General features: G+C 36.7%; 1 protein-coding gene across 1 annotated transcript in view; it reads right to left on the bottom strand.

The window, feature by feature from the left end:
• Positions 1 to 16,771, bottom strand: part of SYNE1 (spectrin repeat containing nuclear envelope protein 1) — a 241,632-nt gene that overhangs the window by 147,847 nt on the left and 77,014 nt on the right. The window contains exons 42-53 of the mRNA XM_031056245.1: positions 15,585 to 15,743; positions 14,390 to 14,572; positions 13,038 to 13,139; positions 11,403 to 11,606; positions 10,235 to 10,442; positions 9,420 to 9,532; positions 8,521 to 8,726; positions 7,334 to 7,489; positions 5,883 to 6,174; positions 5,009 to 5,181; positions 3,287 to 3,596; positions 1,317 to 1,481 (exon numbers count right to left, since the gene is read on the bottom strand). Coding sequence (XP_030912105.1) covers positions 1,317 to 1,481; positions 3,287 to 3,596; positions 5,009 to 5,181; positions 5,883 to 6,174; positions 7,334 to 7,489; positions 8,521 to 8,726; positions 9,420 to 9,532; positions 10,235 to 10,442; positions 11,403 to 11,606; positions 13,038 to 13,139; positions 14,390 to 14,572; positions 15,585 to 15,743 — 2,271 coding nt within the window. The remainder of the gene's footprint in view (positions 1 to 1,316; positions 1,482 to 3,286; positions 3,597 to 5,008; positions 5,182 to 5,882; positions 6,175 to 7,333; positions 7,490 to 8,520; positions 8,727 to 9,419; positions 9,533 to 10,234; positions 10,443 to 11,402; positions 11,607 to 13,037; positions 13,140 to 14,389; positions 14,573 to 15,584; positions 15,744 to 16,771) is intronic.

Below are 16,771 nucleotides of genomic sequence, written 5' to 3'. Positions count from 1 at the left end.
GAGCCGCGGCTCCCTGACGGCAGCGGTCTGGGAACCGGGGGGAGGAAAACCCAGTCAACAGCGGCCCTTGCGGGGATTCAACAGCAGTTCTGAAACTGTCTTCAGCTTTGGAGAGGAAGACAGGAAGATAGATACGAAAAATGCTATTAGATGTATTTTTCGATACGAAAAATACTATTTAGGTTGAGATGCAGAGCATGAAGGCTTTGTTGTGATCTCTTGCGTAAGAAATGCTGGTGTGTAGCTGCTCGCAGCAGTCTCAGAAACAGAACTGCAGTTTTCAGCCTGCTTGTGACCTGTGATGTGCCAGAATTGGTTGAACATGTTTTGGTTTGGGTTTTTTTGTTTTTGTTTTTTGTTTTGTTTTGTTTTGTTTTTTCCCCTGAGTGTATGGTTTTGTTTTTGTTTTCAGAGCTAAATTCTTTCTGTTGCATCCTTATTTCAATCTCAGACATCTCAATCTTGGGACCTTTCAGCTTAAGAAACTGGAAAATGTATAAATACCACCCCAAACACTACAGTAAGGTTATTTCTTCTCTTGTTCATCTTATGAAGTAGATGCTGCTGACTCCTCCCTTTCCGGTTTTACAGATCAGGAGTTTGAGCACAAAGAAGACTGAAAATTACCCCAGAATGTACAAAAATCTGTAATTTGATCTTGGGGATCCCGAATCTTCATCTAGCATTTAAGTTCACTGTCCCACTCTCTCATGCTTAGGAGCAGAGTAAAATGTTGCTAGCGTGATTATCTGAATGTAAACACCAGGCATGGGCAACACATGTAGCCTGCTTTAGTGTTGTATTCACAAATACGCGAATTTCTTAAGCACTCAGGTGGCTAAGAATAGATTCCTGGCTAAGGAGAGTATACACAGGGAGGCAACTCACATATTTCTACCATGTTTGAGGGGGACAATCCTTGTGCTGCTTTACACATCTCCATTTCATGCAAAGCAGGAAAGGTTTTTTCTGATTTAGACAATTCTGCTCATGGAGAAAGCATATTTAGGGATGAGGAAAGAGAAGTATTCATTAATCAGCTAAGCCACATTCTTCTGTGATGCCACTGGGCTTCCGCTCTTGCAAATTGTTTCCATGTGTGCCGTGGTTAACTTAGGTCTGATTATACTTTTACCCCATCTGTTAATATGAGAAGGGAGTCGAAAACAAAGCACAGCTTGGAAAGCTTGCTTTCAGCTCACTGAAATATAATCACAATTTCAAAGGAAAAATAGCAAGATCCCACAACTGTTTGACTGGGGTTTTTTTAAAGCATAGGGTCTGAATTGCAGAAGAAATCATGAATGCTCACTTACATTGATTTTGGCCAGCTTTTTCTGTATAGTTGGTGTATCTCCAGATGCATCGGACCAGCGGTGAAGCTCTTCCTTTGCAGAATGAAGCCAGTCTGTGAATTCATGCACAGCATCCAGATAAAGCAAATGATCCTTCACAATATCTTCCACTTTCCTCATTTTCTCCTATCAATCAGATTAAAAAAAAAACCAAAACAACCAAAAACCAAAGACCATTACATTAAAGTACTTAAATACTATGCTATCTTTAAGCATGCAGTGCTGGTTTGACTCCATAGCATGCATTTGAATAGTGAACAGGTTATAGCTAGTGGGATCAGAACAGAGACTGAGAAACACGGGAAAAGGTATGGTTTGGCTTGGTCTGGAGAAGCAGAAGCATTCTGAAAATGGATGCAAAAATATACTTTTAAATAGCCTAATGTACAGTTTAGTAGATATCAGTGCTGCAGCTGTGTTACTCTGTCATGCTTTTCCCAGTACACCCCGGAGAGGGTCTTGTAGACCACCCATGAGCACTCCCAGGGTGCAGCACTGCTGCCAGAAACACAGCTCTTACTTAGAAGGACCAAGTCTCCACAAATGCTAAGCAGAGTCATGGAGACGTCCCACAGGAAAACCACAAACAAAAACTTCGGCTGTCCAAAAGTGCAAAATGATCTTTTGGTGCTGAGTCCTACTTTGACCATCACATCAGAAGTGGTGGCTGTCCCCAGCCACCTACCCTGCAGTCCAGGAGGATGCTTTCCCTGACACAGCTGCCTGAAGCAGCTGCTTCCTGGCTCCATCGCAGCTTTTTAATGTAAGCTTAGAGTGGGGTCAGTTTATCTTACTGTGACACAGTGAAAGAGTACAGTGGTTGAGGTTTGCCTTTGCTCTGACTGAGTAAACTATACTATTTTGAGATAGCACTAATGAATGTTTATCAAAACTAACCAGAAGTGAAATGAGCTAATCAAATAGATTTTTACCCCTGTTTAGATACTGTAATCTAGATTGAAGTTTCTTGGAGCCAGTTTCAAACTAAACTACCTCCAAATTAAAGTCAGTTATTTTAAAGTTTGAGTAACTCAACATTCAACAAATGCTATTAAAAATAAGTTAGATTAACAAGACCTGCTGTTCCCTCTGAAAATAACCATCAGAAATAATCCCTCAGAATGTGTCACTGTCAACTAGACAATGGATAGTCACTAGCTAAACAAAGAAGACCTAAAGTGTATCCTCAAAGTTTTTATACCTTAATGCATTTTATGCAGCAACAGGGTAAGAAAATGTCCACATGCACCTGACTCTAACCAAAACAGCCTCCTAAGGAAGCAAAAGACTCCTAGGAAAGGAAACCATGCATCCCTGTGTACATTGCTCACACCAAAATGTAGCATCAGTACAAGGAGAGCGTGGAGGCAAGGTATTTCACTCTCATGATCTGGTTGGCAGAAGGTCTCAGTGAGCTCACATATGTTTCCTTAGAAACCAAGCAGAATACCTGTATAGCATGTGCAGTGCTTAGTGGCTTGAAACACCACAAAATATGGGCATAAATCTTTTTGACAATAGGGTTTATCTTTATGACAACATGTTTCCTGCTCAGGAAGGCATTTTATTCTTCCCTTTCTAGGTAAAGAAAAAAAAATACTTGGAATGAATGAAAATAATTAGATGACAATAAATGTGTCAGAACTTCAGAAATACTGTTGTATTCTACTGTTGAAACTAGGAACAAAATATATGGCCTTCACTTTTCCAAAATTATAACCACAGCAATTTCAACTCTTAATACCATTTTTGAATTCCATTAAATTTTAGTAAACTATATTCAATGTTTTTGTTAGACTCAACTATACCAGAGGCAAGATGATTCACAGTCAATCCTTTAGTTACTAAAAAATATAAAAATCGAAGTTTTTTAGCTATTTATACAAATGTCCAAACATTTTACTTACTTGAAATGGAGATACTTATCTTACCTTGGCTACAGTTGTGATATCATTAAACTGTGTTTTTAGTTCTTCTTGAGCTGCATCTCCAAAGGAAGCATCCCCCGTTTTTTCAGATAGTTCCACGGCTTTTTCAATGAGTTGCTGTAAATCACCTGAGTGATCCTCTATCTCGGAAACAATAGCCTGGAAATGGTCCAGCTGAGCAAATTTCTCCTTCAGACCAATCTGTGGTTCTAAAGGCTGTTCCACTTTGTGATCCAAATTCTCTAGCCACTGTTCCAGCTGGTTTTTCCTTTCCAGATAGTCATTCCACTGGTTAATGATGGAATCTAGGCAGCTTACATTAAAAGAAACAAAGTGCAGATGAGAACTTTTAAACAGTTTGGGAAAAAAAGAAAAAAAGAGGCTGCTTATACCTTAATTGTTACACTGTCCGTAGCCATATACAATAGGTTTAGAAGATACCTTTTTTCTCCATCTTGCTTTTGTTTCCTACATCAATTTGCATCCAAGTTATTTAAGTATTCCTATAGCTTTTGGGCCCCTTTGTACAACCAACATTGCTGCTTCCCTATTACAGGTTACTTGAGCAATCTATCTGCCTCAGGCTAATGAAAAGCATATTTCAGTGTCTGTTCAGCAAAGTAAAATATGGAACATCACTGGAGTTTTTTATGATCAGAGTAATAAAATATGCAGCAGCCTATGAAATTACTGTCAATTAAGAGATATTCTGGCAAGTTTTGAAAGAACAAACCCATTATCTATAGACTCATTTACAATTTATAAGATATATTCCCTTCTGTTATATATTGTTTTTCCTAGTAGATCACCATACCTCTCCGGGATTCATGTTGAGGAATGTAATTCTCATTTCATGGGACTTACAGATAGACAAGGGTGTGGTAAGATTTTCCCTCAAAATGCCATGGTCTAACCTAATCTAAAAAATATTTTATGATAAAAATTGGGTGAAACTTGAGTGACATCGTTAAGACAGCCCGCTATAATTTTCTACATACTATTAAAATTGCAATTTTGGTACAGCTAAGAAAGTGGCACCACTTTCAGTTTTTTTATTTTAAGAAAAATGTAGACAAACTGGTGATAGTCTTCAATGTCTTGAATAGCAAAACAGGTGTGATAGAGGCCCAGAAGTATTACCACAGAAAAATTGAGAAACATAAGTCTGTCTAGAGATAATGGAGGCCTTCAGATGTATAAAGTTATCTCACACAGGCAGTAAGAAAAACTTCCCATTTCCACACAGGTCAAGATGAGATGAAATCAGCTTAATATGCAAGAAAGATTATTTGGAGTTGATATTAGGATTTTTTTTTAAGCGAATAAACATAATGAACAACAGAATTGAGAAACCTTTCCTGGGTTATATATGGAAAAGGTAGATAAATATATGTCACATGTTCCTGGTCCTGCCAAAGTATAGGCTCAAAAATTCAGAAAGTGATTTCTAGATTTTCCTCTGTGTGAATTGGTGTGACTTTTATTAACTTTTAAATCCATATGAAGTACCATCTCATATGAAGTTTGATTCATCTGATACGGTCAACTCATAATATTTTTTCCAGGAAATTTTGTGTATTTTTTCCAGGAAATTTTGGTTCTCTCTGATAATGCAAATTTCCCCTCACATACCAATAATGAATGAATGTACTTCCACATGCTGTAAGGCATCACCCTCTGTAAGCAAAGATAGCAGGGTCTGACCTGTTTTCCAGGGATTCTTACCTCTGCCAGTTCACTGAGGTACTGATGATGTCATTCCATACATCCTTCAGTGCCTGAAGCTCAGTTTGTATCACTTTCTGTCCTTCCTCATTGCTGCTTTTAAGTGCTTGTTCTCCTTTGCCAATGGCCATGTTCAGCTTAACCTCACCATCACCTTTGAGTAAGAGGATCTCCTGTGAGGCAAAACAGGTCAAAATATCAAATGTAACCTGATGAGAAATGAGAGCTGTTATTCTTTCAACAGTGAACACCATCTTCTCTGAGCTCATCCATCCTTAATAGTCATATCCAGTAGGAATTCCTAGGCACCTTTTCTTCTAAGGGCCTGTACCTTATCATGTGCAAGTGATCCAGTAGTTTTTCCCACAGCTATGTAGGTTTGCCACTGCATTGGTCAACCTAAAATACTGCTCACATTGCAGCAGATCCTGAGTAGGTGAAGCACTGCACAGTAATAGCTAGAAGAAACCTCAGGAAAGCCCATAGCAGATCTCTTAATGATCTCTCTCTGTCTCTAATCTCTCCCATTAGGTGTTTATCTAACCTCTTCCTGACAGACACACCACAGCCATGACAGAGAGATTCTGTCAATTATTCCAATGCCTCTCCTCTATTAGAAAGCTTTCTGGACCTGCATACACATTTTCATGGTTCATTATTTCTTATGAAATGTCATACCTGACATCTGTTTCCATTAAACTTCATCCTGTTTTTCTACTTCCCATCCTCATTTTTCAAGATAACCTTGAATTCTGATCCTCTTCTTCATAACCATTGAAAGAATAAATTATAAAAATAAACCTTTCCCACTGAAGTGGCCCACACCCAATATTAATCTTGATGTGTAATATCTATTTTACCTATCCTTCTTTACCTGAATTTGTGTCAATCGTCTTTCCAGGGTGGCTTTGCTTCCAAGAGTGCTCTGTGATGATGCCAGTTTATCTTGAACCTCTTTCACCCATGACCACATACTCTGCAATGCCTCCTCAAAAGTGAGATGCTCTTGGAGTGCAAGCTGACATGTCCTCAGCTTCTCCTTGACACTTTTGACCATGTTTTGATAGTTGGTGAGATGTTGAGAAGCCAGACGTACTTCTCTCCCTGCACCATGGCCTTCTTCATTTAAAGTCTGTGCCATTTGGGAGAGCTGATCAAAAGAGTCCCTGAAAGAAAATAATGAGACTGAAAGTTTCAGAAAACATGAAGTATTTTAGCCATTGCCAGAGCTTATGAAGGCTGCTGACATAACACCTACTCCACCAGCGTTAAGAGTTCACAGTCAACTGAAAAAATTACTTAGGAGAGATTGAAAGAATATAAGCAGTGTGTACCGATTAATATCTTTTCTTGTGTGCAGTGCCATTTCTTGCAGAATTTTGGTGCTCAGAATGATCACAAACATTTAAATTAAAAGCTACCTTATTTTTCTTTTCAGCAGTCAAGCTTTCCATTTCTATATGAACCCTAACCCTTTTGTACCTGCCAAAGCTTCCAAGAAGTTTGTAATCTTGGACAGGTAGGAAGGCGTGATGGAAAGGTCATTTGTCCAGGATTAGACAATGACTCAGATTCAGTACAAGAGTCAGTAAAAGGAATTAAAACTGGATTTATACAGCCTCAGTTAATCTCAATCTACTTGATCACCCTTCCTGATACCTGATGACTAGAGGGAATTTACATCAAACCAAAATGTCTTGCATCAGTCTCAAGGCCATATGGAGTGACTGGATGTTTCTTTTAAAGAGGCTGTGAGACTTGGAAAACTGACTACTGTTTTTGTTCTACCTTCACCAACCCAATAATGAAAAAAGAATTTGAAAAAAACTCTGTCTACTCAAAATGGCAATTACTTAATCATTTACTGGATAAGTCTAAATTTTAGAAAGATTTCACAGCTAATGTGAATGCTTTTTGAGCTCTTTTATAGGGCAAGTTGTATGGGGAAGAGGATTCTGCTAACCTGGTTGGATCTGAATGTTACAGAACAGAAAGAAAATTTTAAAATGGACATAATTATAAATGTAATTTTCACTATTGCTTTTGAAAGCAGTATTTTTTGTCTTTTATTTTTTAAAATTACACTCTGCAGTTTCCATTTATTAATGAAGTATGATAAGCTTTTATTAATTTATCAAGAGCAAATATTGGATTTTGTTGAAATTCATTAGAACTCTACATATCTGGATTCAGCCTCTTTTCACAGAGTATTTTCCAACAGATTCCTCTAGCTTTCAAAAATACACTTTACCCCAACAGTTTAATTTCACTTCTGCCCTAGTAGAGGAAAAATTGAGAGTATTAGAAAATGTATTTTCAATATACCTTGAGTTCAGCAACTCTTCCAGGAACTTTTCCACTTTTTGCACCTCCTTTTTCTTCTCAGAAACAAGCTGTTTGTTCTCTCCTAATGCTTCTGTGCTTATTCTTTCTTCCATGTCATGCATCCACAGGGCAAGCTTCTTGTACTGATCTTCAAAGCTACGGAGCAGATAAATACTCTTTTAAAAAGTACTTCTCAAGTGGAGTAAAGTTGGAAGAAGTTAATATCCACAAGGCTGGGTATCAATTTCAGGCTTCGAGAATAAGAGTTGTACACAAAACATAATTCCACGGTGACTACTAGTCTAAAAATATTCAGCAACTCTCTAAAAATGTTCAGCAAAATCATGGGAACTCCAGGCAGACCAGAAGCCTCCACAATTTAAAGTGACAGGACTTTTATTTAATACTAGATTCAATAAAGCAGACCAAAAGAAAGCTTTTTTCAAATTCTCATAATGATTCAATCTAAGAACAAACAGTGGGTAACAGTGGGTTTTTTGTCAACATTTATGTGTAGAACATCTGAAGTGTGTTTTCAATTTTACCTTACAGAAGAGAACTGGAATCTTGACTGCTCAGAACTCAGCAAAAAAAGTTCTGACCCTAAGTTTGAAACCTTTTTTCTTACATGCAGGCACACCCTCTCATCCTGCTGTTTTATCCATTACTGCCACACTAACTTTGCTTTCAATTAGCAACAGTTTTGAATCTGGTTAGATCGGAAAATATTTTAACTCTCAAAATTCAAGCCCCAAGCAGTCATTTAAGCGTGCTTTCGTCTTGGCTCTTTAGGAAAAATGTCCATTTGGAATGGAACAGAACAGACACATGTAAAATGCATATTATCTACAAACCCCAGGGCAGAAATGAACTTCATCACACATTTTCTGTCCAGAAAATGTCATTTAAATTACTGGAATCCCAACTGCTGATTTGGAGTTTCATAAGATACACAGAACTTCTGCATATATGATCCTGACCTTTCATCATTTAACTAAATTTATGCCCTTGGAGCAAGACCTGTTGATTTTTATTTTTTTTTGTCAGAGAATTTCAATTTCTCTTAAATACTTCCAAAGAAAAAAGCAAACAGGACTAGAGCAACTGGAAATAATTTCATTTTTTGCCCTGCACTTTAGAAGCCAGAGGATTTCATGCAGTCTTTTGTGACTACTGGTGTTACTCACTTTCCCAGGTGTGAGGCACAAGCTTCCAGGGCCTTCTTGTCATTCAGACACTGGTTGAGAAATTCCTGGAAGGTCTGGTTAGACTTTACTATTTGCTCCTGAATATGGCTCACAACTGGTTTGGGTAAACAACCATATAAACTTTCTCCTTCCTTGCGGGTAGCATCTAATTTTTTCTGTCCTTCACTAATAGAATCCAGCACACCCTGTGCAAAGAAAGAATGTAGTTTAAACACATAAGATTTGATAATTAAAGATAAGTGATATTTCTATGAGAAGTGGTCAGATTTCTCCAAGAAGATGACAGCCATGTTTAGCTGTGGAAAAGTTTCTAAGCAGATAGTTCAAATAAGATTTTATTAAGTGGTACTGCAATTCACAGCACTCAGTTTTTTTATTTGATCCCAAGGTGGTCATGGCTTTCTCTGAAGTTTAATAATCTCTTGAAGATGTTACACACTTCAGGAATTATGGCTGCTTACAATAGGTATCTGATACTTATGTTCTGTCTCATCAAAAGTATATACATACAATCTTTGACATATCAGTATTAATCTGAAATGTTGAATAAGTAAAAGTGTTATAAAAATAGGAAAAAGAAAGGAAGAGAAAGAAAGAGAAAAGGAAAAAAAATATTAATAATCAGAAACAAGAGTATATAGTTTATAGTTACACATAAACTTCCCAGAAATTAAATTTTCATCTCTCAGAACAGGGACCAGAGTTTTCACTGTATTCCCTCTACAGTACATAATGCTGCCTCAAACCATTTTTATATTACCTTTTTAAGAACAAAAACAATGACTGTGCTAGCATCTACAAATTATTTTAGAGATATTATTGGTTCCTATACTAAATTGCTAATTACTTGTTGTTTTATTTTAATTTGTTCACTTTACCTGCAAGTCATGTAGCTTTGCCTCTATGGCTTTGCTGTCCCCAGACCTGTCTGATGATTCTTTTACTGCAGCCTTCACACCAGAAAACCATTCCTGGAATTCTTGCATAGAGTCTTATTTAATAAAAAAATATAGAGAAAAGAATAGTTTTTAAGATACAGCATTATCCACAATATTATACAGCTGTTTTAAACAGTTCTTTTATCCTTCAGGAACAGTGTATAAAAGCTAACAGAACAGGACTAATTGTCTTCAATAACCTTGGGAGTAGGATTAATTTCATAAGGAACTAGATATTTCCACTGTAAACATCCAAATTTGAACAGCCCTACTAGGCTGCCCTTGACAGATAATTTCAGTTTATGACACGTTGCAGTTTCATGCTAGATAAAATCGAAATCAGTATGTTAATAAATAAGATTAAAAGTTGTCTACTTTTCTCCACTGACTAGCCAGGGAGCCCAGGAAAGACTTGAGATGGATGCTTTTACATTATAAATACCTTCATTTTGTTATATACCTCTCCTTATTGCAAATAAACTAAGTGTATCTATGTGATTGAGGTGAATCCTAATAGTGAAGAAAGGTGCATTTTCATGCATGTTACATGGTTAAGAGTTGAATTCTGTTTATGAAAAATGCTTTGTTTCATAGCAGTTATCCAATGAACATTTGGTAACAGGACTTTTTGAGAGGCTCCATACAAAAATAAAGTTGCAGCTGCAAGTGATGTCACTGGAAACTCTGGCAGATTCTAGAATGACTCACGGCTGTGGGGTAACAGCTCACTCATATGAACCAGCCTAAGGACTCACAGAGGAAATGTTTTTCCAAGGACTCCTGCATCCTCGCCTGTGTTCTGGAACAGAGCAGATTCACAGCTTCATACTTCTTTATTAACAAAGAGACAGTGCCACCAAGAGCTTCCAGCTCTACCGAATGGTATTTGCGACAGAGGCTGTTGAGGGTCTCCCGGGTTGAGTCAATGCTGCTTTGCTGAAGCTGAAGGTCCTTTTGTGTTTCCTGAAAATGAAGTTACAACATAATTACGATATTTATAAAGAAACAAAAGAACTGGATTTTTCTCAAGCATTCCTACTCCTGCCATATGTTCTTTTCTCCTGTGGTCTATAAGTCATCCCAGACACAATGAAGGGAAGAGGCACTGGATCGTGTTTCCTGGATTTTCCAAGTAAGATGAATCCTTGAAACTAAGGAGCCATTGTAGAAATGTGAAAAGTGCTGTTTCTCATGATTTATTACTCTCTTATAAGCACACACATTTCCAGGCATATTGAATAAAAATAGATATTTTCAACAAAGTCTGAGGGTACCTGTGGGATGCAATATGACACTGGTATTTGGCAGGACTTCTGAATGAGAAGGACTTTACACAAAACTTGAGAGAAACATTTTCTGAAAATTAAATATGCATTGGCTAGTATAGCAATGTTAACTGTGCTCACAGTTAAGTACCTCCATGTGGTTTGTCATGTCATGCTGTGCATAACTGCATCCAGCCAAGAGAGCACTTGGATGTAGAGAAAAGAATTGCTATATTTGATGACTGAGGAGGACTTCTGAGGTAGAAGTTTGTGTTAAAACTGAATTTGGACCAGTGTCTTTTACTGTGATGTGCTATGAGTTTCATAACTTATTGAAAGGGAGTCAATGCACTTGAAAACATGCTGGAGTAATGACCAAGGAGTTCAATGTAACAAAACCAGTTCTTGCCACAAGACTTTATTATTCATTAAAATTTTCTAGAAGTTTTGTAAAACGCTAATAAATCAGAACTTTCGTTCATTGGTGCAACTTCTTAAAAATTATCACTGTATTATTTGCAAATATTCTAGCAGCTGTGCAGGAGACATGCATTTTTTATCAAAGGAAAATTAAGTATAAAGCTCAGGAAAAAAAAATCCCCAAAGATCATAAGGAAAATGCATAAGGAAAAGTATATTGATTTTCTTCAGCACTGACCTTTAGTTTATTTAGAGCTTCAGGATCCAGGTTACGTGCACAGCTTAACAGTGTCTCTTCCACTTGAGTTAGCCAGTCTGTCATCTGACCAATCAGCTTCTGTAACTGCATCTTCTGAGTACTGAAGTCTTTCAGCGTCTCTTTTGCTGTCTCTGATATTTCTTTGGCATGGTCCAACTTCTGCCTCAAATCCGATTCTATAAACTAAAACCAAAATGTTATCTATTAAGACATTTAGCAATAAAAACATTTATTACGGTAAATGCTTATTGAAAAAATGGAAGGTAGGAAAGTGGCACACAATGATAATTTTGCTCTCTTTACAACTTTAACTGGAGATACTTACATACCTACAAACAGACAACCATTCTATGAAGTCTTAGATATACAATAATCCAAAGAAGGGATCCTAACTTATAAAAAGCCAGACTGCAAACTATTGCAGTTATTATCCATTTCTGAAAAATTAAACAGTTGATATTTCCCCTTTACTAATTTGCCATATATTTGCCAGAACATGACCTACACTCTAATAGCTTGATAAAAATAAATATCAACTGGCGAGTGAGCCTTAAGAGCACTGAGGCTTAAAGTATCTCAGTATAAGGCAGGTAAAAATTCAAGACAGTACAAAAAATAAGTTGAATCTTGCCCCTTAACCTGTTCAAAGTAAGGAATATGCAAAATTATAAGAGATGATAGCTGAGCACATATCACTAATAGAAGTAAATCAAATCAGTCATAATATCGTACTATATATAAATCAGATTCACAGAATCCTTTGGGTTGGAAGGAATCTCTGTAGATTCCAAGTTCCCTGCCAAGGGAGGGTCAGCTACAGCAGGTGACATAGAAACACATCCAGATGGGTTTTTTTCCTTCTCCAGAGAGGGAGACTCCACAACCTCCCTGGGCAGCCTGTTCCAAAATGTGGGCAAGGCTTGAGTGTTGCATTAACTCCCATTAAAACCCGATATGTAACAAGATATATCCCTGCCCATGGGAATTACAGAAGTCAGCTTATATTTTTGAATTTCTGACATTAAGTTAATAATCTCAAATACTAGTTTCTGGTATTTGAAATCAAACTGCCAAAATAATCATACTGTGGCTTTTCAACTACCCTAGAACATAGAAATAACTATCTGGCCAAAAGTTTAACAGCTCACCTTTGTGTTAATTGTTTTATGTTTTTCTTGTAAGAGCTAGTTCAGGGCCCTTATTCTAGTCCACTAAAGAATACTTTTTGGTTAACAAAGCAAATGAACATATTTTACTGCCTTATAATCCTTTCAAGGAAACAAACTGTGCATGCACTCAAGTGTGATGTGGCTTAATGTTGTGCAGATTAGAGAATATCTGTAGTCTAATATTTTATCAGCTACATTATAAACTATTTATTCTATTTTGATTTATTAAAAATACTCCTACTACACTTATGTTCACTTAGTTTATGACATACTGTTGATACAAAAAAAATCAAGGTTACATAGAGAAATATGAAAAAAGAATAGTTATGCTACACATAAATAATAATGCTACATCTGTCACCTTGAAAGAAAGACAAAAATTTCAGAAGGGATGTTTTCCTGGTTATTTGAGCACAATCTGTGGTTACCAATGTCTTTATTTTACCTGGAGATCTGCAGGAGGCTCTTGAGTATGGGTCAGCTCTTTGAGTTCTGAAATTTTGGAACTAAGTTGCTCCAACTTCAGTTCTTTATTCTTGACTTCAGACTGTAAAAGAGATGTGGTCAAAGTTTCATACCAAACTACAAGAAGCTTTCAGACTTTCAGAAGTATTCTCCATCAATTTCAAAATTGAAAGAAAATGTAAAACACATCTTAGCAACCAGAGGGAAAACACTGTGCACTAGTTTTGTGCTCTAAAAATCTTCCATCTCTTTTTCCTTATTAGACTCAGTTCAGAGTAATTTTCCCTTCATTTAAAATAGATTATAGCATTTTAAATGCTCTAAAAGCTTTTGTTTGTTAAAACTGGGAAAATAAAGATGAAAATGTCATTGTTTATTTGACTGGAAGTATCTGCTAGGGGTGTTAGGTTCCACTGAAGGATTAAATTGCTGAACTTAACATCTGCCCTGAATGCCCAGAAGAATAGTTTGGGGGTATTTTGTGCTAGGGAGGGCAGTGAAGAAAGTGACCACTGATTTGGGGTACAGAAGAGGTGAACTGATTGTTGCTGTCGTGCTCATCTATTTCTGATTGCTGAAAGTGCAGGACCTTGCTGTCACCAAACTGCTCTTCCTCTTGCCTTTGCAAAACAAAGTGCCAGAAAAAGGTATTATGCATTCTGTGACTGTAAATGTACACTCAGTGATCACATCTGCTATTCTGGCCCTCCTCCATATCAAGTACACCGGTGGTCTGGGTAGTCTGCTTTTACTCCAAATTGGTTTTAACAGCTATGAATTTGGGTGGTTGGATTGCTACATAAGGCATTCAATAAAGCTCAGCCTTGAGCAAAATACTGATTTATCAATGTTTATATTCTACCACAATTCTTGAATATGTTCACTGTGCATCTTCTTAAGGACATAATTTATTCCAAATGAAGTAGAATATGGCCCAATCTATGATTGACCTGATATCTCTTTTATTGTCTGGAGAACCTACTTTCCTGGATGAGGTTTTAGAAACTACTCATTTTTTTTGCTAAACTTTAGCTTAAGTCATCTAAAACTTCCATTGGTTTTTACTGGAACAGAATTCAGCCTAGAACCAAATATAACTGCAAGAGCCAAAATAACTATGGAGCTTAGATATAGTAAGATGTGCCATTCTTGTTTCTGTTAGAAGCAAACACCTTCTAATAAAAAGGACAGGAATGCTCTCAGCTAGCAGTTGGGTACCACCATTTAAACAGAGGACACAGAGTTCTGCAACAGCAAAGTCTTTTCTCTGTGTTGAACATCACTTGACATTTTGGTCCACAACATTTTAATCACTGATTTATGGGTAAGAACCTGGAAATCTTTCAGGAGGACTTCCATTCGCTGACTGTTACTGAAGTTGTTGATGCCTTCATTCAGCTGAGAAATGCACTTATTACACCATCCATCCAATTCATCTCCAGTTTTCAGGATGTCATCCCATAGAGACACGCTTACACTCAGTCGGTCGATGTTCTCATCAAGTCTTTCAGACACCTTTTAGGAAAGAAGAATATATCAATACCATTCAAAAATTAATTTTAGACTCTATTTTGCAGACAGTTATAAGACAAATGCATAAAATATAATGCATAAACCTAGGTAAAATAATTTTCTTGGATTTAGTTCTAAGTTCTGAATATTAATTTCAATTTACTTACCTAGATCATAAAACAAACACAATTCTTATGTGTCTCTTTCCAAATATTTGTATATTTTTTTATTGGAAAAGAGTTCAATGCTCAAATAAAATTTATTTTTCAAAAAAAACCAATTATCCTTCTTATTGTTATGTGGCAATTTGGTCCTAAAGCAGTATAAATGTGAAAATGTAAAACATTAGGTAGAAATTCTTTAATGTGAGGGTGGTGAGACACTGGAACTGATTGTCCAGGGTTGTTGTAGAGGCATCCACGGAAATGCTAAAGGCTAGGTTGGATGGGGTTGGATGAGCAACCTGGTGTAGTGAAAGATGTCTCTGCCCTGGGAGTAGGGGTTTGGAACTGGATCTTTAAGGTCCCTTCCAACACAAACCAACCTGTGATTCTGTAACTAGCTTTTATGTTATGTTTCTCTCCTATAGTTAAGTCTTTCTCAACACATTCATACCTTCTGTGGTTTAGCTTAATGTAATTTACTGCCGAATTTATTAGTCCAATTTACTTCGATGAAGTATTGCTGGTATGCATTAGGTATGAATCCAACCCAAATTCATGCTTGGAACTGCACAGTGAGCAAATTTACAGTAGTAGCATTCATACACTGCTGTAATACACCATTTAAAATCTATCAAATTGATGTCACAACTTCGTGCATAGAGTGGACACCAAATCCCTCTGATTAAAACTTCCAGTTATACTTAAAAGTAAATTTTGCTAAACAATTACTCTTAGTAGATTTTACTAAACAATTACACTCTCAAATTTTGCTAAGCAATTGTACAAGAGAAATATTGTAAGCTTAGCCAAACTTAAAAATTATATTTGACATATAAACACCAGATTCTTACATCTAGCCATTTGTCCACCACGGAGTTCATATCTGTTTTCAGTGCAGTGGAGTCACAGTTATGCACTCTCTTCAGTTCTGCTATTAAATGTTTTCCTTTATTAGTGAAAGTATCCAGGTCTTTTTGTCTATCACTCAGATCATTCTTGGCAGCTTCATGCTGTGGACATAAATATTTGGTTGTTTAATGAAGCCTTAAAGAAAGAAAGAAAAATCAGTTCTCCAGGTACCCCTCCCTAGCCCTGTGTTATGAATTTGTTAATTTTCATATCTAATATTTAACTACTCCACAAAATACAAATCAACTGACATGGTTTTCTCATGAGTATAATCATATAGGATGATTGTTCTTATAAATAAAGAACACAAGTAGCAGTAACAAATTTTGAATTTATTCCACTTGTTCTGGACTTATGGAAATTTCATTTTTCTATTTGCCTTTCCATTCTTCATTATTGAATAATCACTTCAGGAGTTATAGCAAAGTAAACAGAGGGTATTGCAAATAAAATTTAGGATTAAAAACACCATCTCTACTAGACATTCTGGAAAACAAAAGTACAGATGAGTTCTGAAAGGAACTAGACAAAATCTTCAGGGCTACTAAGTTTGCAACCCTAGGCATAGGGAAATATTTGATTTTGTCATTGAAAAGCTGAGATGCTGAGACCCAATCACAGTAAGAATCTTATGCTTTTTTCTACAGCAAGTACTAGAGAGCAGTACTAACAATAAGCTACTAATCTGTATGCACTATGGCCAAAACATTTATTGTGCTGGAACCACTATCTGTGGCCACGGCTGCAGCAGGGAATTGTCCTCAGCTCAAGGCTCAAAGGAATGATGTGGAAGTTTAATGAAAATCTTTTTTAGACTGGTGAGCTCTCTTCTGTTAAGATATCTATTAGAAAGAGGCATAAATACACACAGTTTAGAATAAGGTTTATACAGATCTGACGGAAAGATTTTGAATCAAGAGCTCAATAGCCTTCCAAATTAAATTACCTTCCAAAGGAACAGACAGAATTTAACTCAGAATTGTTTATCCTGGCAGGCTGATGGACAGCACAATTTAGTATCTTTGAAATACAATCCAATGAAATGAATACAATGTAAGGATCCAAATACCTTATCTCTGCACAATGGCTATTATCAACATTATACACCATAGCAGAAGTCCTCTCAGGG

The sequence above is a fragment of the Geospiza fortis genome, unplaced genomic scaffold (assembly GCF_000277835.1).
Source record: "Geospiza fortis unplaced genomic scaffold, GeoFor_1.0 scaffold162, whole genome shotgun sequence".
NCBI classification, from domain to species: Eukaryota; Metazoa; Chordata; class Aves; order Passeriformes; family Thraupidae; genus Geospiza; species Geospiza fortis.
Note: the sequence above shows the minus strand (reverse complement) of the source record. Positions and strands in the feature narration are given on the sequence as shown.